This window comes from Salvia hispanica, chromosome 5 (genome assembly GCF_023119035.1).
Source record: "Salvia hispanica cultivar TCC Black 2014 chromosome 5, UniMelb_Shisp_WGS_1.0, whole genome shotgun sequence".
Taxonomy (NCBI): domain Eukaryota; kingdom Viridiplantae; phylum Streptophyta; class Magnoliopsida; order Lamiales; family Lamiaceae; genus Salvia; species Salvia hispanica.
In genome coordinates, this window is record NC_062969.1 from 33,365,315 (window position 1) to 33,389,057 (window position 23,743).

General features: G+C 37.1%; 2 protein-coding genes across 3 annotated transcripts; both read left to right on the plus strand.

Moving 5' to 3' along the window:
* The first annotated feature begins 417 nt into the window (after window positions 1-417).
* LOC125186816 lies at window positions 418-8,365 on the plus strand. Of its 2 annotated transcripts, none has more exons than XM_048083267.1 (7): window positions 418-542; window positions 2,508-2,577; window positions 4,611-4,867; window positions 5,220-5,333; window positions 6,035-6,077; window positions 7,130-7,787; window positions 8,027-8,365. In XM_048083267.1, the coding sequence occupies exons 1-7, from the start codon at window positions 438-440 to the stop codon at window positions 8,037-8,039; spliced, it is 1,260 nt and encodes a 419-aa protein (XP_047939224.1). In that variant the 5' UTR covers window positions 418-437; the 3' UTR covers window positions 8,040-8,365. The 2 variants fall into 2 exon arrangements, with proteins under 2 accessions (XP_047939224.1, XP_047939225.1); XM_048083268.1 differs by having other exon boundaries at window positions 4,611-4,783.
* A 12,692-nt stretch (window positions 8,366-21,057) lies between these two features.
* LOC125189887 lies at window positions 21,058-21,541 on the plus strand. Its single transcript, XM_048087111.1, has 2 exons — window positions 21,058-21,123; window positions 21,233-21,541. Exons 1-2 carry the CDS (start codon window positions 21,058-21,060, stop codon window positions 21,539-21,541), a joined length of 375 nt encoding a protein of 124 aa, XP_047943068.1.
* Window positions 21,542-23,743: the final 2,202 nt, after the last annotated feature.

Consider the following 23,743-nt stretch of genomic DNA (forward strand, 5'->3'; position numbering starts at 1 on the left):
TAGATTAAGAATTTATATTAAATAAATATGAGAGATGAAAAAAATAGAAAAGATAAGAGAGAGTAAAATAAATGATGGAATAAAATCAGAGTGATTAGATGTTTTGTCTTTTGTTAAAAAAGGAAATGACTCAACTTTGTTGGGACGGACTAAAAAAAATTACGACTCAACTTTTATGGAACGGATGAAGTATTTCTTATTTTACTCTTTCCATTTCTTTTTTTTTAATCACTATTTTATTCTTTCTATTTTACTCTTTCCCTTCCTTTTTTTTATCACTGTTTTATTGTCTCTTAGTTTACTCTATCCATTCTTTATTTTATTCTTTCTTATTTATTTTTTTTTTTAATTTTTTTTTATTTTTTTTTTTACACACTTAAATAAAGCTACTAAGAAAGCTTTGAAACACAACGACAGGAAATCTGGGTGAATAGTTGATGATGGAAAAGGAAAACAAGGTCAATCTACCGTTCAAGGTTGGTCAATTGGCGGAAGTTAGGACCTTCGAGGAGGGGTTTCGCGGTGCGTGGTTCCGATGCAAGGTACGCTAAATATGTTCTGGATTTCGCACTCATTACTTATTTTCTGTTTTATGTAATTTATTTTTCTGAAATGCATTTACTGTTCATACGAATTTAGAGGGAAAATGGTGAAATCATCACGTGCTCAGATTTTCATTGAATATACGTATTTGGCTTTATTAAGCTTTCAAATTGCTGCTCTCAGAAGTTTGTATACTTTAAAGTGTCGCATTAAAAAGGGATAAAAATTTCCACAATCATGTTTTTGGATTTCAAACATCTCGAGCGAATTGGTGGAGAATATTTCAGGGCTATTACCTATTAGCTACACTTATGGTCTTGGGCAAACGCATTTTCGGGTAGTGATGTAATTGCAGAATAGGATTAGTTTCTTCTGTAAACTCTGACTGGTGTTGTTTTTTGGGCATATTTCGTTCACTGTGACTTTACTTTTACTTTTTATCAGTAACATAAGAGGTTTCACACTTCATCAGGTATTTGCCTGGAGAAGGCTCCTTCTCTGCTTGTGTTACTTGTGTATCTCTTCACTGTTCAGACTGAGCCTAGGCAAATGATGCAGATATTTCTATTTAGTCGAATTTGTTTACATGAGTTTTGTCGATTCTTGCTTCTTGTGCTTTTTATTAAGTTCAGAATTCTTTATTTGAAGATTTTCAAATTATTACTTGGATTGCTTTGGGATACTCCCTCCGTCCGCAAAATGTTGTCCACATTTGACTTAGCGTGAGTTTTAAGAAAAGTGAAGAAAAGTGAGTAAGTAGAATGTGTGTTCCACATTCATATATTAGTTTTATAATAGAATGTGAGTGTAATGAGTTAGTAGAAAGTGAGATCCATATACCAAAAATGAAAAAAAGCAAAAGTGGACAATATTTCATCAACGGAGAGACTACTTACGAAAGTGTTTTGGGCAAATATGCTTAGGAATGTACTGGTCATTTATCTCAATCTTGCACTTTTGAAACTTTTGGGGGAAAAGAAGACTTATTTTCTTAATTCTATTATTTTGTGGGGGAGGGCAATGTTGTGTTGTGCTGATTTGGTTACAAGCAATCCCTGCCTAAGAGGTCATGTTTATTGTTTTAATAGTTGATATTTACATTTTTTATTATTTTCTAATATTTTGAATTTATGTATACATATATTACTAATATTTTATTAATTAATTTATCGACCGCCATATCAATGCATCCCTGTGGCAGTTTTTTGGCTTACCGCCGTAAGCTGCCATACGCCATCCATAACATTGGTTTGTGTCTTGTGTTATTGACTTCATTTTTATGAGTTTTATTTATATTCTCCACACTTGCTTCCCAAAGGCATGTGCCTTAGTGGAACACCTAAGCTTAGAAAACTTAAGACCTTAATGTCGCTTTTGATTGAATCCACAGTGTTCTATCCCAAAACCAATTGGTATTAGGAGAAGTGGTCCATGAGACTTATACAATGGTTTTTGTTCTCTTTTTGCATTGACGTGTGATATTGTTATAATTATTTTTGTTCCATTTGTCTACACCTCCCCAAATTCAAGGTGAACTTGGAGGGGTTGGAGATTCTTTTTTTGATCGAGTTGGACAAGCCCTATATCAAATTGACCCAGATTTAATATCCATATATATATAGATATATATATGAGTCAGTCATTTTTCATTTCAATCCAGATATCTGTTGGGTCAGTTAAGTTTTAGGCAACCAACCCAATTTAATACCATGATAGACATCCGCTCTGATACCATGATAGAAATCCATGGTTCCCATCCTAAAACCGATTGGTGACAAGAAAAGTGACCCATGAGACTTATATAGTGCTTTTAGTTCTCTCTTTACATCGACAAAATATATTGTTATAATTATTTTTGTTCCATTTGCCGATACCTTTTATATTTGATATTCATGTATTGTTTGATGATTTTGATCAATTTTGAGCATATTGTACTTACTTGGATATTAATATCCTTCTATCAGATTCAGAAGATTTGCAAGAAAAAGGGAATACTTATACATGCCATAGAATATATTGACTTCAGCGAGGAGAGTAAGTCTCAGAGTTGCCTCTTGTTAATATATGTTCTAAGTGGTTTAAGATTGTACCTTTTCTACTATATACAATGTTGTTAGGGGCGCGGGGAGCGCGCTCCATGAATCGAGGCGCACTAACACATTAGAGCTCTTCTATTCCTGATATATTCAAAAAGAATTTGAGTAGAACAGGGAAAAATTAATTGAGAAGAGGAGAAGAAGAATTGAGTAAGGACTAAGGCTGCAACGTTATTATATTTGGAGAATTGAAAAAGTTAATACTCCCTCCGTCCCATGCTAGGTCGTAAATTAAGGATTCAGTAATTAGTATAGTCAAATTAGTATTTTAAGTGTAATAGGAAAACACTTAATAAAGGAACACCTAATTAACTCTAATATCTTAATAAAATACTCTAGTTATTGTTTAAAATAGAAATAATGCAAGTAGTTCGGGGCGGGCTGAAAGCCCAAAATAGAAAAGTGCGAGTACCATGGGACAGAGGGAGGGAGTATTTTTTAGGATACTTTTGTGGATTTGAAGGAATCAAGATCAGGGAAAGATTTGAACATTAATTATAATTGAGTGGTTTTAGGAAAAGAAGATTTGAAGGGTCTAAGGTTTACTGATTTAAGAAACTAGGCGCCCCGACCGCCTTAGGTTCGGGCCAGACACCTTGTGGTGATTCAGTTGGCACCCTGAGCGACTGGGGCGCGAATTTAACATAACTAACTTTATCCCTCCTAACTTTGGGAGCGGCGGCTGGGTGGTTGGGGTTTTTGGAATTCATGTAGTGGTGTCTAATTTTTTTGCTAGAAGTAGCGGCTATGGTCTCTTGGACTCCTGTAGTGGTGGCTATGGTTTCCGAAATTAGGCCCAGTTTGCTAAATATTATTTACTGTTAAAGGACATAAATGGCATTCATTTAGTGACATTAAAGACATCTATAATCTTAATTATGGTGGTGATCAATCTCTTGTAGATATTAATAACTCTCTCCATCCGCGAATAGGAGTCCCATTTCATTTTTATCATAAATGGTAATAGGGCCCACATTGCACTCACATTTCATTTAAAACTAATACTCCCTCCATTCCTCACTGAGGCATTTCTTTTCGGCACTGGATTTAAGAAAATGAGGTTTTGTTTGTTTAGTGGAGGAGAATAAAAGTAAGAGAGGGAATAAAGTAGAGTGGAAAAATTAAGAGACAGAATGCCAAAAAAAAGAAATGACTCACTCAATTTGGGACATCCCAAAAAGAAATATGAATCACTTAGCAAGAGACAGAGGGAGTATATACAAGTGAGTAACTGTTGTTAGCACTTCTTAAAACTCGTGCCGTAAAGAAATAGGACTCCTATTCGCGGACGGAGGGAGTAACTTTTATTACAGTTAGTATAGAGTGCTATGTCTTAATTACATCTATTTATTCAGATTTTAGTACTCCCTTCGTCCCACAAGAGTATGCACTTTTGGTTGGGTACGGGTTTAATACACAATTTGTAAAGCAAGAGAGAGATAGAAAAAGTTAATAAAGTATTGTTAGTGGAGAATGAGTCTCACCTCATTAGAGAGAAAAGCCCAGGCACGATACATGTAGAACAATAAAGCACATATATATGCGGAGAAGTATATAGACATAGTAGAGAATAGTTGTGGGTGTAGGTATGTTTCATTACTCAACATAGGCCACATATATATAGTACTCCCTCCGTCCTTATTTATATTATTCTCTCTCTTATTTTACTGTTTCTCTACTTTAATTATTTATTATCAATTTTCCAAAACGAGTGCTCAAAATGAAACGCCTCTACTACAAAGAGGGAGTACAAGAGACTAAGCTATACTATGTCACACCACCGATGTGGGATACTTATATTCTTAACTATACAAATCATTCATTAGTAGGAATCTGGCTGTAGAAGATAATTGTCACAGATTTTCCTTGTACTACAATGCTCCAATTTCCTTCGACATTTATATTTGTAGATTCCATTTTCTTACATGTACAAATAACCTCTTTCCATTTGGTTTTTGTTGCTTTCTGCAGAAGTAGACTGGACAAAGCTATATCAGGTGCCTCCTTATTATTCGGGGATCAGAAAAGGGTATTATGGAGAATTGATGGTGAGGCCACCTTACCCACCTCTATATAATGAGAAGGAAATGCTTCATGTCGCTGAGATCTCAGAAGTCACAGTAATTGCCGGTGATTCTTGGAGGGTGGGTAATTTGGTGGACTGGTGGAATAGTGACTGTTATTGGTCTGGACATATAACACAATTATTAGGTGATGACAAGGCCCAGGTATTAATTATGGAGACTTATGTTAACCAATGTTAGTTAGTCCCAAATCACAATATACTCTGGTTACTGAATGTTCTATTTAAAATTCAATACTAGAACCCAGCTACTTTCTATAATCTTTAATCATCTACAAGAAGAAAGGAAATTGAAAAATAAAAAAAATAAAAGGGTATATGGTAGGATAAATGATAAATAAGGCAACGGACAGTTAGCTTTTAGTTATAAGATGTTGCAGTTTAAGATGCAAGGATGAAAACCTTAGTTCTAGCCGAATTTTGAACTGTGTAACGATTATTGTCATGGTACTTAATACTAACCTATTTTCGTTTATGTGCGGTTGCTTTCTCTTTAGATCGAACTGACACCCCCACCTTATGGCGAAGGTTCAACATATGAAGTGCTTTTCAAGGATTTACGTCCATCACTAGACTGGTCTCCTGAACTTGGTTGGACCCTACCTACTCAGGTTTGTCATCTCTTCTTTGTGGATGTTGTATTTGTTTATTTCAAAAATTCATTCTTGAACTTCTTCTAGAAGTTCATCATATAAGATATATTCAAGGATTTACTTCCATCATTAGATTGGTCTTCATAGCTTGGGTGCTTCGGACTTTCATTCTGTATCCAACTTCTTCTATAAATTGATATAGATATGTGTTATTATACTTTTTCTTTAAAGGACGGAGGTAGTATGTACTTTAATCTAAATTACCACATCCTGATATGTCTTTCATGTGCTTTTTCATGGAAATTTGGACACAATTTGAAGAAATGAGTTTAGTTTACTTGGCGCAGAACTGGTTTTGACTGTTTCTATGTAGTTATCTACTCACATTAAGGTTGCTCTAACAGATAAATTTGACAGTAGAGGTCTATGTTAGGAAGTTGAGTTGTATAAGCAATTCATTAAGATTTATTTGGAGTGCAATGTTTTTTCTTAGGATGTAGCTTTATGTAGTAAACTGCATAAATATCCATGTTTGTAACTTTCTAATTTGTAGAAGTGTCTGCCATTTGACTTTTAATTTCTCATTTATTGAAAATTATTAATCATCTAATTGCACCTTCAACATTAAAGGCTTGTACATGTACAATATGATGCCCTACATTCTTGATGTATTTTTATACTAATACAACAACCTTTCTCATCCTATTCGCAAATTGCAGGAAGGTGACATTTGTTGTCGTGTTGTGAAACCTGTAAACCAAGGTATGATGAAACAACAATGAACTATCAGCTAGTTTAAGAATGGAGTCATGTTGAATAGGTGTGGGATGTTAATTTGTAGGCATGACCCATGAGCATCAAATGTTATATGCATGTCTATTATGCCTGATATTTATGCATAGTGTTCTCATACTTTAGGTCTCAGATTATTATTTTAACCAAACCTTTTCCCCTGACATGAATTTATGGAATAGGGTCATCCTTCTCTTGGTTCGCCGGGTAAGACAATCCTTTATTGTTTAACTGGGAACACTCATCTACATATTTACTTCTGGAGTAGAGCTACAGATTTAGCATTTCAAGGATTGTGGCATTAGATGATAGGTGTTATATTTGAGTAGTGATGATCGATAGACAAAGTGAAGAACAAGATGTAAGCACTGTGTATATAAGAAGAATGGAAGATACAACAGATGAGAATAAACTCACACCTCAGGGGGTTCTAGGAACTACCTAAGCCAATTACAATTCGTAATACGGTTATAATGATGAATCTAATCAACGTGACAAGTATACGTATCTATTCTACTCAATCTTGGTTGCTGCAACTTCTTTCGGTTATTGTGTCTAACTGTTACGTTAACTTCCTTTCACTACTCCAGTTTATTATCTAACTTCAGCTAACTAGCGTGGCTTCTGTTACAACTGCTTCACTTGAAGTTGGTTTAAGTGCTCTTTAAATCCTGCTTTCCTTTCTTTCACGTTTCTTCTTACTCTTCTTTCGACCTTCAGTGCATGTAACTGCATCATAGAACATTACTAGAAATCAGATTGGCTTAGAACTGAATACTAGAAATCATTGTTCTAGATCTGTGCGGTGTTTCTGATTGCCATTTGGGATATTGTCTCCTAGCTAATCCATATTTGTATACTTGATTTCTGTATGCAAACAATCAACTTGCACTTCTGTTTTAATTTTTAAATTGTGATTCTTTACTGCATTAACCGCACATCACTTCACCTCTTACTTAGCTCCATATGTTTCGGACTCGAGGCATTCTATTTTTTGATAAGCTGATGTAAAGTCATTGCAGTAATTGACGAGGGAATTCGAGTTGAGGATTTGCACAATACCGGTCAAGAAACTGAGGCCAGTCGTAGGTCAGCTGGTTCGTTGTTCTCTTCTCCAGCTTCCTCCAACTCAGCCGTTTCCAATATAGCAAAAGGCAGAACAACTACAGAGAAAAGGACATGTTTGCCGAGGAAGACAATCTCTAAGAAACAGATGCAGAAAACAGAAAGCGCTAGACAGGGAGCTGGTGATAGCCGCACAAGAAAAACAGGACAGGTGGCGGCTGATTCTAGGCAGAAAAGGACGTGTTCGCCAGGGAAGATAATTTGTAAGAAACAGAAGAACAAAAACGAAAGCCCTAGACAGGGAGCTGGTGATTGCAGCACAAGTAAAACAGGACAAGTACTGGCTGATTCTGGGAAGCAAAGGGCTGAACTTGCAGCTGAAAGCACTCTAGAGGAACAAAATCTCGATTATTGCCGGGGAATGAGTGGTCGCCACGTTCTACACTCAAAATGCTCCGACCATGCTGGTATGGAAGCAGCAATCTTTGACTTGGAGCAATATTTGAACAAGATTAAGTGGTTGAGGAAGCTTATGCAATACGGAACTTCATCGGCTGGTGCTCAGATGCCTCATTGGGAATTTGTGGAGCAAGTCAATGCCATTGAAACCCAAAAGTAAATATTTGTATTGAATGTATGCATTTGGAGTTCCTTGGCAAATATGTTTCCATATATCAGTGGCTCTACCAACTTCATTCGTGATTTTGTTGAGAACAAAATTGATAGTTACATGCTATTAGAGCTATATTTCAAAATTGATATTGCTACATTACCAATTTATAGAAAGGAGGGTACTAGATTTTTGTCAATCAGTATGTCATTTACACTTTGATTTTATTGTATGCATACATTAGGCTATTGGAGTGAATGTTTCATCCTCAATGGTGGGTTGCGGATGCGATCCGGAGTAGACGGGCTGGGAGGGTAAGCGTTGCTAGAGGGCTTGGGCGAGATGCAGTATAGAATGCATATCCCCAGTAGAATAGAAGCTTATATATCATCTGATTTCAGAATACTTTTTGAAACTAAATAGCTTGCTTTTTTTCTTCGAGAAGAGCGACAACAAGGAAGGTTAACTCAAAGTTGAGAATTTTATCCGAAGTTGGAAGATCGTACTTGATGTGGACTTTATTTCTGATATGTTAATGTGGGATACACATTAATCACTCAAAAGTATTGTTTTCATGTTTTCATTAAAACTTGCACTTATGATTGTTTTCAAATTACTATCTTGCCACAAATAATTAGTTTTATGTTATTTATCTGTTTGGTTATTGCAAATGAATGAATCAAATTAGGTACTATCATGATCCCACATCCTACTCATACTAATTTACTTATTAGAATGGATCGTGAGTTATCGACGGCGTTGGTTGGTCAATGGACCGTGAGTCATCCTAGTATTATTATTGAAACTTGGTCAAAACAAATCATTTAATAGTTACCTAGTATTAACATCCTATGATTAATTAAGTTAATTAAAGTAAATAGAATATGAAATTTAAGTTAATTAAAGTAACTAAAGTTAATTAAAATATGTTACATTATGATTAATATAAAGATTAACAAAATTATGTTGATTAAAGTAATTTCACTAAATTTGTTCAGAAGAAATTAAAGTAGTTACACACGAAAATACATGTGTATAATACATACATTAATACACCATAATAATCCATAGAGTCCTAATAATGTTACCATATTTTGGTATATTTCTAAACAAAGAGAATGTCACAGGTGAGCATCTATTTTTACTGGTTAAATAAATATTGATTGGACATATCATGTCACAATGTAACCTTGATATATCTTGACTAGTGAATTTTTTCTCATGAATATGAGACTTGTTTATCAAAAGAAATACTCTTCCTGTCTCATTAGTATTGAAACATTTCTATTAGACATGGAGTTTAAAAATAAATATTCAGTAAAAGGAGTGAGGATAAAGTAGAACAAAAATAAAATAAAGAAGTAAAGAAAATAAAGTAGAAGAGATCAAGTAATATGTGTGTGTGTGTTGACCTATTAGAAGAGTGATAATGTTTAAGAAGACCAAAAGTATTGGATTCGAGTTCATCGTGATATAATCTTTAAAATTTATATTAGTTTGCCTATAAAAAAATAAAGTAGAGAGATTAATTATTTTGGATTTTATCAAAAAAAATGGCTCAATTTTAAAGAGATCACGGGTTCAAATCCTACCACCCGCCTTAATCCACAAACCCGGTCGAGCAGGATTAGTCGGATTTCGCCAAAGGCGGGTTCGAAACAATTGTGGTTAAATAAAAAAAACAGGAAAGAAATTTACTGTAAATCGGGTGAATTCGCTTAGTTTTCAGGCTAGGATCAAGCTATTTTCAGTTTATAGGTCAACCTCACACAGCTTTATTTTTTTCAAAATATATACTATTATTGGTCATAACCCACCCTTTTTGGTATATTCGAACCAATTTGTCGATTTCACATTGTATTCACACTCATGTAAGAAAAATAAGTGATGACCATTTGGTCATAACACACAACTCTCCTTTTACACACTGTGTTTTAGTGAATACACACATAACATATTTGTAAGAATTGAAGAAGTTTTACCTGAAATAAGTGATGAACTTGCATATATATTACACACTAATCCACCATACAATTTTAAACTAAATGCAACATATTAATTTGTGCATGGTTCCAAAGAAAGCATCTACACGAATTACTATATGTATCGCTGAAAACAATATGCTCTATCCAAACACAAAAACAAATCATAAACAAGATCAAACTACCCAAAAGATTATGTCTTTCAGCATGCTCCAATTTAAGACAAACTCGAGATGCCATTTCTCGAAACCAACAAATCTTGAAAGACAAATTCCTTTTGTGATCAACATTATTGTTATTACTTTATTTATAGAGGAAAAGGCTCCCCCTAGTTTTCTATTCATAATTCGTTGTCCACTTTTAACAATTTGTAAACCGGGACCATCCCTCCATTGTCCCATCTATCATCAATATGTATCATCATTCTATTACTATTCATGCTAGTCCACCTCAGGTATATTCATTTTTATTCAATCTCATGACATTTGTTCCTTTGGAATTAATTTTAAAGAGGATTCACTTTCTTGCTCGACGTCGCTGTATTAATCAGTAATCAATCCCGTAAAATATTAGTACGATTTTTTTATTGGTTGGAAATATTAGTACTACCTCCGTCCTATAAAAATAACACATTTGAAAATAAAATAGTTTTGAATATACAATTAAAAAAGCATGAGAAAGATATAAAGAAAATGTAATTGACGTAATTTAACGGAGAATGAGCCTCTTGCTTCATTTGAGAGAAAGAAAAGTGGAGTAAAAAATATTCCAACATAACAAAAGTGTTGGAAATACAATATGAAAAAGAAGTACTACATTCGTTCTCTAAAAATAATACTCAATTTGTCCCATAAAAATAAAAACATTGGGAATGTATAAGAATTATTGCACAATTGATAAAGTAAGATGGAGAATGAGAAGGGTAGTTAAAATAGTGCTAGTGGATAGGAGGACCCACGTTAATATTAGTGTTCTGTGACGGACCTTAGTGGTATAAGTTGTAAATAAATTGATGTGTATGCATAGTGAGTTGGGGAGAATTTTCCATAAATGGAAATTGACTATTTTTACTGGACGGGCGGAATGAAAAAATGACCGTACTTTTATGGGACAGAGGGAATAACTTATTTTTATTTTGATCAATTCCTTAAAATTAGAAACTTTCTATTCTATAAAATTTATTTCTATTTGATATTAAACTCATTCTTAATTAACAATACTTTAAATTTTTCTTTTTTATTTCTGTCATTCTTTTATGTAATTATTTATGCATTAAAACTTACAAAAGTTTCTACTTTAAAAGTCAATATATTCATACGTGACGAGGTGTGTGAAGAGTGTGACATTTAGAGTTTGATGGTCAGCGAAAGAGTGTTCAAAAATTAATAAAGAAAACCCTCGCTCTAGGAAATCCGCTAGACACTGGGTCTAGGAACTCAGAGAACCTTGAGCTACCTGTCGTTGGGCACACAATCACTACCTTAACTCCCCCTTCAAAAACCCTCAACCCGCTTTAGCTAAGAAAACTAGTACAGGGAAGTAGGGATCGAATCCACAGAGATGAATGCGCAAGTAAACATGTTCAAAGACTTGGGAACTATTTTTTTGGCTGCTGCCACACAATTTTTGGGGTTGAGCTTTAATTCCTAGACTTGGTAAATGAAATATTCTACTCTAACAACTAGATCTAGGCAGAGACATAAAAGCATGCATATTAACCGAAATAAAGCGAGACAATTACTAGATCGAGCGAACAGTTTCCTAAATTAACCTAGACTTGGGAAAGAAACTAGACGTGGGGACCATTTCCTGAAAAGGCAGAGTACGACTGAAAAGCTGCAAAATAACTAACTAAAGGACTAACTAACAGCGACATCATCTTCTCCAATATTTATCACGAAACAACTAGTTAAAACAAAGCAAAAACGAAGATCGAAGCAAGTAACGAAATTAAACTGAAAGAAATGAAGAACAAGTAAAACTAGAGCAGATCTACGACTACTAGACGAGGCAAAACAAGAATGCAGAATTTAAATAACAAAATCAAGCGAAAACAAGCAGATCCATCCACGGGACGCTTAAAATCCACTCTGGATCCAAGCCATCCACAACAACCAAACATCATTTCCACCTCCGATCCTCACAAGTCTACGTAGATTAAACCGATCAATAATAAATTTCTTACAAAACAACTCCAAACTCAGATCAACCAACAATAATCAGCAAATCAAACCAAAAACAACACGATAAGATAAACGGAACAAAAACAGCGATATCCATTGCAAAGTACGAAGTATCCAACGATAATAACTGACAGAGCCGAGCCTCGAACAGCGAGGACTCGGCGAGTACGAGAAATAAACAGAAAAAGCAAAAGATGATTGTTTCTTCGCCTCCGTAGAGACGGTGTTGCGACACTTATCGAGCTGAAATGTGAACCCCCGCACCAAATTCCCCGTGAGTGTGTGTGTAGAGAAGTGAAAACTAAACTAAGAGCTAAAAAAGTGATGATCCTCATGCCAAGCGCATGCTCTTATTTATAGCGGACAAAGCTTCTAGACTGTTCATGCATTCTCCATTTTGCCCTCTGATCTGATGTTCCTCAGTCTATTGGCTTTTCCTTCTTTCTGCTTAATTTTCCCGCTAGCTTCTTTTCCCCGGCGATCTTCATTCCTTCCTGGGGCTAGCGGTTTCTCTACACACCTGGCTTATAAAACCTTGTTAGACCCAAGAAATCACAGAATTTTACCCCATAACCAATGCATGAAATTAGCCTTATCAGTGTGTAACGCCCCACTTTTTCGAACCCTAATATTTTCGAACCATAAAATTTTTGCATTTAATACTTTTAATGCCGTGAACTATGTGGATTAAATGATTAAGTGAATTAATTGCATGATTCTTTGTGACCTAATTGCGATTTGGAGTTGAGATTGATTTGAATAGTCAAATCTGTTGATTATATGACGTGGCTGTTAAATAGTCAATATTGTTGAAAATGTGACGTGGAGGTGGAATAGTCAAAATGGTTGAAATTGTGACGTGACTGTGTGAATATTTGATGCGGGTGAAATATATTGTGGTGAATTATTTTCCTAAGGGTGAGTGAGATTGAATAGGTTCATCCATAATTATTCCACCTATTTTATTGGAATTTTTGACCAATATGATTTATTCGAGAGGAATCCTGTTTTCTTGGATTTAATTAACTGCTTGGGATATTTATCCAATTAAATCCAAAACCCAATTATTCTTTATTTCTCCATGAGAAAAATCGATCCACATGATATATCCAAGGAGATTTCGAAAATCTCCTATTTATGGAGAGGAGGAATTATTTATTATATTATTTGATCACCTATTATTCCCTTCCATGAATAAATGCAAATATTCTAGCATATCTTACCATATCTAAGGAGATCTTGCCATATCCTATTTTAATTAGGATTTGAATTTAATTCCTTGTGGGAGAGCAAGAAAAAAAACGCCATTCCTTATTTTATTGGGGGAAATTATTATTTTATTCTGCTCCGTGATATCTCTTGCTCCGTGAAAATCTAAATAAATCCTACACATAAGAAATTGTCTATTCCTATTTAATAGTGAGATTTATTATTTTATTCTACTCCGTGATATTTTATTCTACTCCGTGATATTCCAAATAAATTCCAAATTAATTCATATGCTGATTAAACAGCGTGGAATTCGAAACCCCATTATTTTTCCCCAGATTTCACGCTAGCTGCCTCCCTACCATATCTTCTCAAATCTTTGATTTATTTTATTAAAGATTATAATTTGCACTCTTTAAAATTCATGGGAGAAAATCCTAACCCTAACCACTAATCACACGCCTCTCTCTCTCTAAACTCACGCCTCCCACTCTCCCACTCTCTCTAAATTTTTCTTCTATTTTTCTTCAGGATTCTTCATCTTTTGAGAAGAATTAATGTTGAAGCCTCAAGAATTATTGAAGAATCAAGATTTTACTTTATTTCTACCGATCGTTTCTATCAAGAAGAGGTATTTTGATCTATCTTTCTCATCTAACCGATTAATCGGTGTTCTTGAACCCTCATGCATATAGATTGAGAGAAAAAGGGGAAACCAATTGATATATGGGATGCATGTGTGTGTGTGTCGGCGTGTGTGTTTGTGTATGCGTGTGATGTGTGTTGAAGAACACTAATGCGTGACCATGATTTGATGATAGAGCATGTCTTGATTGTGACTGTTAATATAAAACAAATCAATGGGAAAAGGAAAACATTGGGAACATGATTTCGAGTCATTGATTGAGACTGATTTGTGATACACGTTAATTTAAAGGTGATTACTCGTGCTCAAAGCGTGATAGCAAAGGGAAGAAAGTACTTGAGATCTAAGCAGTCGAGGTGGGATTTACTCTCCTAAACTCTTTTATATTGAAAAGCATGATTATGGCGTTATAAGGGTGGTTTAAAATGTTATGTCATGCCTGTGATTGTTTTAATGATATTTGTCTGATGCCTAGTTTGTGAGTTCGCTCCATTAGGCTATAGGGCTATGTTGATTGATGCCTAGTTTGTGAGTTCGCTCCATCAGGCTATAGGACTATATAAACGAATTCGGGTATGAGTAGGGCCGCAAACCCTATCAGGCTAGTGTACACGGTTGGGATCGGGAGCCATCCTTGCTAGTCGGCCGGTCTCGTGGGCGAATAGTGAGGCCACACTTTCGTCGCACCATGGAAATGTTGTGATTGTTGGATTATTGAGAAAATGGGGGAGATTGTTTGACTGACCAGTCTATGAAATTATTTTGTGATACTCAATGATAATCTTTTCTAAATGCAAAACTCGAGTTCACTACGGTAAGGATGACATATCTATTAAAATGTTGGGCATGAGTCCACTGGGTATTTCAAAATACTCAGCCCTATGTGTAGGTTGAGCTAGCGACGAGCGGTTGGTGGTGTTGAGCAATTTAATAAAGTACTATGGTTGTCTTGAAACTCCGAGTGTCGTTGTGTCTTCACACATGACTTCACTCTTCTCTTGGATGCTTCCGCTGAAACATGTTTTGCTTAACGTTGAATGATCTTGAAACTATATTTATTTCTCTTTGGAACTTAGAGGCATGATATATTTCGGATTTCATTGAACCCTTGACATTTTGATAATTTATGATGACATTCGTTATCCATTGGATTTAACTGCCAAAGCATTGTTATGATTTTTCTTGATATTAACCGTTCATTAAATATTGGTCAAACTCTTCTATGAAACCCTAGACCATATCTTCATATGCATTTAAGCTCCTTTTAAGTCGCGATCGCCCGCATTTATTGAACCCTAGAAGGGCGGTCGTGATAGTTTGGTATCAGAGCCTCAGTTCTTTCCGCTCTGGACCCAAGAGTCTTGTAAGTCAAAATCTACTCTTGTGTTAATTGACTAAGTGATAAATATCGAAGGCTCAACACCACAACTCGTCCCGCTCAACCACGACGAAAGAGGTAAAGGTATTTGGTAAATTGTGAATTGAAATTGTCGAATTCTTTTTTAGAATTGTGATGGAAATTACTGCACTTGTGGAGAAGAAAGTATTGCTTTCGGGAAATCGGAATTTATATCACATTATTGAAAAATATTGCTCGGAGTGTGAAATGATATCTATATATATACATGGATATTGAAGTACGAATGTGAACTCGTATTGCTTGATGTTGAAATTGTTATTACATGTTCGAACCGCGAAATCTACTTGAAGAACATACATGTTGCTTCCATGAACGACAAAATTTTTATGCCTATGTGGTTGAAATTGCATGATTATGAAACAGTGAAATGCAAAGTACGAATGCGTGTGTAGTTGCAATTTTGTGATCTGTGATATAGATAGACAAGAACTCCATGATTTATGAAATTCGATTCCATATATGATGGATTGACTGAATGTTACTCCCTCCGTCCCACAAAAGATGTCACACTTGTGGGACGGCACGAGATTTTAGGAGGTTTTGTTTTGTGTGTTAAATGGGGAGAGAAAATATAATTTTTATATTCATGTGAGAGAGAACTTTTTCTAAAAAGGGAAATGTGACATCTTTTGTGGGACAAACTAAAAAGGAAAGTGTGACATCTTTTGTGGGACGGAGGGAGTACTATTTACATAATTTAATATATTATGTGTGTTATGCCATGGGACACCAAATGGGGTATGTGGATAAACATATTTGCGGCATATGAATGACGTTTTATTTGGTGATAATTCATGATCGATGAAGTACGAGGTATCGTCTAGAATCGATATGAAAGTGAAAATGTGAAATTCTTTGTACTTTGGTGCAAACGTAGAAGCCATATGAAGCTTGAATAGCATTTAAGTGATGATCGAATATACGTTGAAGTACGAGACTTTAAGCTATGCTTGAAAATATAGAGTGCCTAAGAGGTAGGCTAGACTGAACTTGCTAGAACTCAGTGGTAAGTTGACAACTGCAATATCACTTTCCCGAGTGATAGAACAAACGAAAATATATATTCGAACTATGGTGTATCCTTGCAATGGCGAGATCGTCCCTATGATCTAATAAAATTTATGCAGTCTTGCATGCATAACATGACAAAGCGGCGATGCGGCACAAATACGACAAATCTTATGACACACTAAGACCACAGGGATAATTGCAGTGCTTTATGAAAATGACGATATGACATGTCAAGAACCCTTTGAAGATACGACCATCTAACCAGTTATTGGTTGTAATGACACAAAGATTCTCAACTTGGAATCCACAGTTTCTTAGATTGATCTTACCATGTTTCGATTTGCGAAAGATAAATGAGGGAGTGCGACCTTAATAGCTAGAACGAACGATTTTAATCAACAGTACTTACTTGGATTCTAAGAAGATCTTTTTCGGACTTTTCGAATATCTATGAGCTTTTGTCTATTCAACACCTTGTTTTGACCCATACTCTTTAAGTAATGCCCATTATTTCTTTTCCTACATCAAGTCGTGATTCACTTCCAGTTCTTGGAAATTGGGGTTGCCCTTATAACTTTGAACACTTGGATTGATTGTAGTGTTGATTGAACCATCATTCATAAGTACAATATTTTGACTTTGTGAGCTTTCATCATTGAACTTTATTCCTAAAAGTTGCTTGTAATTATGTCCTTCACTATGACCATGTCTCCCATGTTAGGTTTAGTATACTGAAAAACATGTTTCGAGCAAGTCTCGCGCGAATAGAATCTTGCTTGTATACGAAAAACTCTACAATCCACTTTTAACCCGATTCAGTATTATTCGAGCAGTTTCGCACGAATAGAATCAGTATATTATTACATTGTGTTTGCTTGTGCATTTATAAGATGTTTTATAAACATTTAATTGTATAAGAAGCAAACAAAGTCTAAGTCTTTTGCTTAGTAGACCGGTTGTGGGCGTCGTCCACTTTAAGGTAACACGGTCAGATCTATGCAATGCTTTGCAAAAGAAAAAGAAAAATTTCACAACCTAGATAGGCTTAGACTACCTATCATGAAAGGTTGCAATGTCAGTCCGCATATTTCTTAGCCTTACTGAAATAAGATGACATTAGTGTGGTATAGCACTGAACGGATCTAACAGCAAGACGTGTCTTTATGCTATCCACTGAAAGACTAGCATACTGTATTGATTATGCACTACTTTGACTTATCAAATGGTGCGGGTTTTTCGCAACCCAATAATCCCGATATATTGGGTAGTGGTGATTAATATCTAGCGGTGCTAGGATTGTTATTATGTTGAATCGTGCGCGAGGTGAGTCTCGTTTGATAATGTCCTCAAGAGGAGCTCGAACAAGGTTTTATTATTCGGAAAACTGGACAGTTGGAGTTTTATTACTCTATGAATAATAAAAGTCTACTCTTAGAATTAATAAGATGTTAATTAATTAAGTCCATAGAAGACATTAATTAATTAATGGATATTTATATCTTAAGCGCGGGAAATAAATAATATAAATAACGGAAACCCGGATTACTTGTAATTTCGGATTTGGATGGGGAGAGTTCAATATTACTTCTGTAATGGTTGCTCGTAATATTCCAATATAAGCTTGTATTAAATTGTGGGTTCAATTTAATTAGTAAAAAGCTAATTGGGGGAGCCCATATCCAAAACCTTCCATAGATCCCTGTCTGGGCCCAAATAAGAACTTAATATAAATAGGAGAAAAAATGAGACAGAATTATCATTATTCCATTCACTTGAAATTTTCGTCCCTTCTCTCTAGGAAGGAGAACGAAATTTTCAGCTCCTCCGTGAGGAATTTTCTGTCTTCTTTATTTGAGTCCTAGTATTTTGATAAGATCCAGCCCACCCTGATATCGAGATACTGTTCGGGAACCAGAGAGAAGATCCATGGTCTAGTACTCAAGATCATCATCGTGGAGAAGGCGCGAGCAATCGGCGATTCTTTGGAGAATCAAAATCGGTAACCCTAAACCGTAGAAATCATGTTTAGGATTTATATTTTTCTAAGCGTGAATTATTTGCGTTCTAGCATGCAATTATCTATTTAACATGTGAATTGATTAATCGCATAATCGGTCAAATAGATCCGTATCTGATTTATTTGTTTTGTACAAGTCTTCTGCTATGCAAGGGGCACCAAATCCCAGCATCCCATGCATGTTTTCTATGCGATATTATTCTTCGAACTTTTATTCAGCTTTCATTTGTAGCCATGTATATGGCAGGGTCTTTCTTATAGAAGTGAAATTTCTTTGGCCCAGTCGCACTACCTATATCGTTTCCATATTAGAACTTTTCTATCTCCAAAACGAAGTTGAGGCTTACATTTTGTACTTTCCCTTAACGGGTTAATTCCACATGATTCTTTTCAAAAGTTTCCTTGACGTTGGATGTCTTTCACAGACTTATGAACCCATTGATGTGATTTTACTATTCCATATTATGATGTCGTTGAACTATGATTATCACAGTCTGGCAACTGCCTACGTTTCTAAATCCTCAGGCAACTGATAATTTTTGGCTTTGACATATTTGAACCATCATTCGTTAATGTCTGGACCTTTCAAATTGGTCGTACAATTGAAATATCTTGTTTGGTAGCCTATTGTGGGAACTGAGATTTAATTTGATTCCATGACCTATCTTATGATCTTTCAAGCTCTGTTGGGATGACTCAAATCCATTGTTGCAAGTTAGTGCTGAGATTCAAAACAAAAGTCGAGCTGAAATTTGAAGTTCTTGTTTCCTTGAGTGATTTTAGAACTCTTCCAATTTAAAGACGTTTTAACGGTGTTGTTATAATTTGAAATCGGTCCATATACAAATAAGACTGTTAAATTAATTCCCAAATTCTTGATACAAGACTCACACGAAGGATGCAGTCTTGGGCTTTTCCGGAAAACACGAGGAGTTGTATATTTTTGCATCTACGCTTAGTTTGTAGCAAGCGGCCAAAGAATCGAACGTTATACCATACCTGGATATTACTCATGAAGAAAACACAAAACTGTGAAAAAGTTGTGTACCTCAAATGACCTCGTTACGTGGCTCAAGATTTATATACATGGTTGATCAAAGGATTATGATTTATACCTCAAAAGTTGTGTACCTCAAATGAGAGTCGGTGTATTTATGATCGTCGCATAAGATCATCACTATTTGATGGATTATGATTTTACGTACGAAGGTCGTCGACAAGAGGAAATCATCCATCAAGTGGCGAAAATGAATTAACTGAAATTGAAAACAATCGAAAGAAGAAACGCGTGCAAGCACCCTCACCTCCTCCACCGAAGCCAAAATAGCGCATTGAACAATTGTTCTACAGCAAAATCCTCCTATCTTCGATGGGATAGGAGAAATGGCAAAGGCTGGGACTTGGATACGCACATTGAATATCATCTTTGAGTCCATAAAGTGCACTGATGAGGAGCGTTGGATTTGTGTAACATAGCAAGTCACGAATGTGGCCGACATTTGGTGGGAAACCAAGGAAAAGACCATGACCCTTGAGCAAGTGGACGCGATGACATGGAAGGACATCAAGGCGGAGAATATGACTGCACACTCTATGCCATGGTTTGGTACACACCGGAACAAGTAGATACCGATGAGAAGATGGATGAGAAGTCCCGTTCGCGTCTAAGGCATGAGATGAGGATGACATCGGACAACCATGGGAGACTTATATACGCTGAACGTTCACCGTGCACTAGACGTGGAGGAAGCTATGCCCAAGGAGAGGGCAATGTGAAACACTACACTGATACTATTTCCACCACAGTATTCTCGAGAGAAGAGAAAGTGGGATGAGAATAGGACTCCCTATGAGAACAAGAGATACCGGCCCACCCAAAACCAACCACAGTACGGGGGATGAACTTATTGTGTACCATGGAATCTCGATGAATCGGTGAACCGCTATAATCTTCGCGCTTCAAGCTACCGCAATGATGAGAAAATGGCGTTATGCCTATCTCGCTACCTTCACGAAGAGGAGAAAGAGAAAAAGAAGGTGGAAGATGTCGCTGTCGTGCGAGAATTTCCAGACGTTTTTCCCGAAGTGTTACCTGGACCACCGCCAGATCGACAGTTGGAGTTCACCATTGACCTCGAGCCAGGAGCCGCACTTGTGCCCAAGGCACCATATCGAATGGCGCCTAAAGAGTTGGAAGAACTCAAGATACAACTTCAAGAGCTTATGGACCAAGGTTTCGTTAGGCCTAGTGTTTCACCGTGGGGCGCACCAGTGCTGTTTGTCAAGAAGAATGATGGTTGAATGAGGATGTGTATCGACTATAGGGACTTGAACAAATTGACCTTCAAGAACATGTATCCACTGCGGAGGATAGATGACCTGTTTGATCAACTCCGAGGATTCCGACGTGTTTTCAAAGATGGACTTGAGGTCCGGATACCACCAGCTGAGAGTTCGAAGGGAGGATATACCGAAGAACGCATTCCGTACAAGATATTGCCACTATGAGTTCGTTGTGATGCCATTCGGGCTAACAAATGCACCTGCAGCATTCATGGACTTGATGAACCGAGTATTTCCATACTTGGATAAATTCATCTTAGTTTTCATAGATGACGTACTGATCTACTCGAAGAACGAGGAAGGAGCATGTACCTACGAATCACATTGGAGACGCTGAGGACCGAAAAGTTGTATGTCAAATTCAGCAAGTGTGACTTTTGGCTAAAGGAAGTAAATTTTCTTGGTCACATTGTGTCGGTAGAAAGAATCTGAGTGGATCCTGCCAAAGTAGAAGCGGTACAACAATGGAAGTCGCCTTCGACACCGAACGAGATTTGGAGTTTTCTGGGTTTGGCAAGATACTACCGAAGGTTCATAGAAGGGTTCTCCAAGATAGCGAAACCAATGACCCAACAACTCAAGAAGGGGGTAAAAGTTAATTGGACCCCAAAGTGTGAGGCGAGTTTCCGACTTTTGTAGGTGGAATTGACCACCGCACCAGTTTTAGCAGTACCGGAGCCTGGAGTGAACTACGTAGTCTACACCGACGCTTCGAAGGTTGGACTTGGATACGTGTTGATGCAAAACAACAAAGTGATCGCCTACGCGTCACGACAATTGAGGCCGCACGAGTTGAACTATCCAACCCACGACTTGGAGTTAGCAGCAGTAGTACATGCCCTAAAGATTTGGAGGCATCATCTCTACAGAGTTATATCTGAAATCTTTATAGACCACAAGTGCCTGAAATACTTTTTCGAGCAGAAAGATTTGAACATGCGACAATGAAGATGGCTCGAATTAGTGAAGGACTACGATTGTGGCATCAACTACTATCCTGGCAAAGCAAATGTAGTGGCAGATGCTTTGAGCCGAAGAGACCGTTCACAACTAGTTGTTTTCCTGACATAAGAGGAAGGTTTGATACGAGAGTTTAGTAAGCTGCGATTAGAAGTGGTAAGGGCACTTGAAACAGTGGAAGGCCGAATTGCCACCTTAGTGGTTGAACCTAACCTAAGAACGAGAATCGTTGCGGCACAACGGATGGATGCGAAACTGGAGGAAATTCAAATTGAAGAGAGAACTGAAGAATCTGGAAATTTTAGCAAGGAATCCAACAATGCCCTCTCTTTTGAAGGAAGACTTTGTGTACCAAATGACGAGGAATTCAAAAATGAGATCATGAGCGAAGCACACGAGACTCCTTATACCGCTCACCAGGAAGTACGAAGATGTATCAAGACTTCAAGAAGTTCTTTTGGTGGAACGGCATGAAGAGGGATATAGCGGCATTTGTGGAGCGCTGCTTAGCATGCCAACAAGTGAAAGCCTTACATCAACGGCTGTACGAGTAGCTGCAACCCCTAAAAATTCCTGAGTGGAAATGGGAGCACATCGCCATGGACTTCGTGACGGTGTTGCCAAAGACTCTAAAAGGAAACACCGTTATTTGGGTGATTATAGAGGGACTCACCAAATGTGCGCACTTCATACCGATCTCCATAACACATGGATCAAACAAACTAACTCAAATTTACATAAAGGAAATCGTGTGATTGCATGAAGTCCCAGTGACGATTACGTCTGATCGTGACCCGAAGTTCACCTAAAGATTTTGGATAAGTTTGCAACGCGAGTTAGGGGCTCGATTGAATTTTAGTACAACGTTTCACCCACAGACCGATGGGCAGTCCGAGAGAACGATACAAACTCTCGAGGATATGTTGAGAGCCGTGGTGCTCGACCGAGGCGGAAGTTGGGAGACCGCACTACCAATGATTGAATTCGCTTACAACAACAGTTTCCAAGCAACGATCAACATGGCGCCGTATGAAGCACTATATGGAAGAAAGTGTACATCGCCGCTCTACTGGGATGAAGTTGGCGAGCGAAGGGTACTCGGACCCGATGCTATTGAAGAAATGGTGGGAATTATGAGACAAATCCGCGAGAGGATAAAGGAAGCTCAGGACAGACAAAAGTCATATGCTGATATCCGACGAACCGACCTGCATTTTCAAACCGGCGATAAATTTTTTCTCAAAGTATCCCCGTCGAAAGGGATAACGCGTTTCGGAGTCAAGGGAAAATTGAAACTGCATTTTATCGGACCTTATGAAATTCTTGAAGGAGTATGTAATACCCCGACTTTTTCTACATTTTTATATGTCTTGAAAGGACATCGAACTTTTTTAAAGCCGATCTTTCACCCTAATTCTTGTAGTAAAATAATATTCATTTTGGGCCTATAACAATTGTTCTTTTTCTACCCAATTTATTTATTTTTCCTAGCCCAATTCCTTTTTGAAATTTACTTTTCTAAGCCCAATTTTTGGAGAAGACCAAGTCAGCTCTTTATTTCATCAATTTAGAGCCTTCGCCACTTCATATGCCAACGCGAAGAGCAAATCTCGTTAAATCCCAACACAACTTGACCCTCAGTTTATATATACCACTATCCACGTTCACTATATGTTCTGGTATCTTTTTCCACGATCAAATTAACTGAAAGCATTGAGAGATATAAGAGAATGAAGACGTCGGTTCTTGCGAAAATTGGAAGCAAATTGAGAGAAAAGTCGTGGAATCCATATCCTACAGTTTAAATGGAATCAAATAGGAGACGGAGAGGAGAGAAATCGGAGACGCAGCAGCCAGCTGTCCAAGGGGGGCAGCAACGTCCGTTCAGCAGCGGTGATCTTAGCGGCTGCAGCGGGCGGCAACGATCCGGCAGCGGCAGCATCGAACTTGCTTACGAACAGTGGCGGTGATCGGTTCCGACGGAGAGACGGTGGCGCTGGGAAATAGGAAAGAGAAGAGGTGAGAGCGAGAAAGGGGTAGTGCTGCTAGGAGCAAGAGAGAGTCATCGGCAGCGGCGAACTCTCCTATGTGATTTCTATAGAGACGGCATGGTTTCGAGCGGATCTGAGCAACGACATGACTAGACACCAGCGGCGGCTGTTGTTCAGAGAGAGATGCAGACGGCAGCGC

Coding starts and splice junctions, on each gene's coding strand:
- LOC125186816 (XM_048083267.1), top strand. CDS start 438: ATGATGGAAAAGGAAAACAAGGTCAATCTACCGTTCAAGGTTGGTCAA. Junction 543..2,507: donor GTGCGTGGTTCCGATGCAAG/GTACGCTAAATA, acceptor TCCTTCTATCAG/ATTCAGAAGATTTGCAAGAA. Junction 5,334..6,034: donor GTTGGACCCTACCTACTCAG/GTTTGTCATCTC, acceptor CGCAAATTGCAG/GAAGGTGACATTTGTTGTCG.
- LOC125189887 (XM_048087111.1), top strand. CDS start 21,058: ATGGAAGTCGCCTTCGACACCGAACGAGATTTGGAGTTTTCTGGGTTT. Junction 21,124..21,232: donor TTGGCAAGATACTACCGAAG/GTTCATAGAAGG, acceptor CGACTTTTGTAG/GTGGAATTGACCACCGCACC.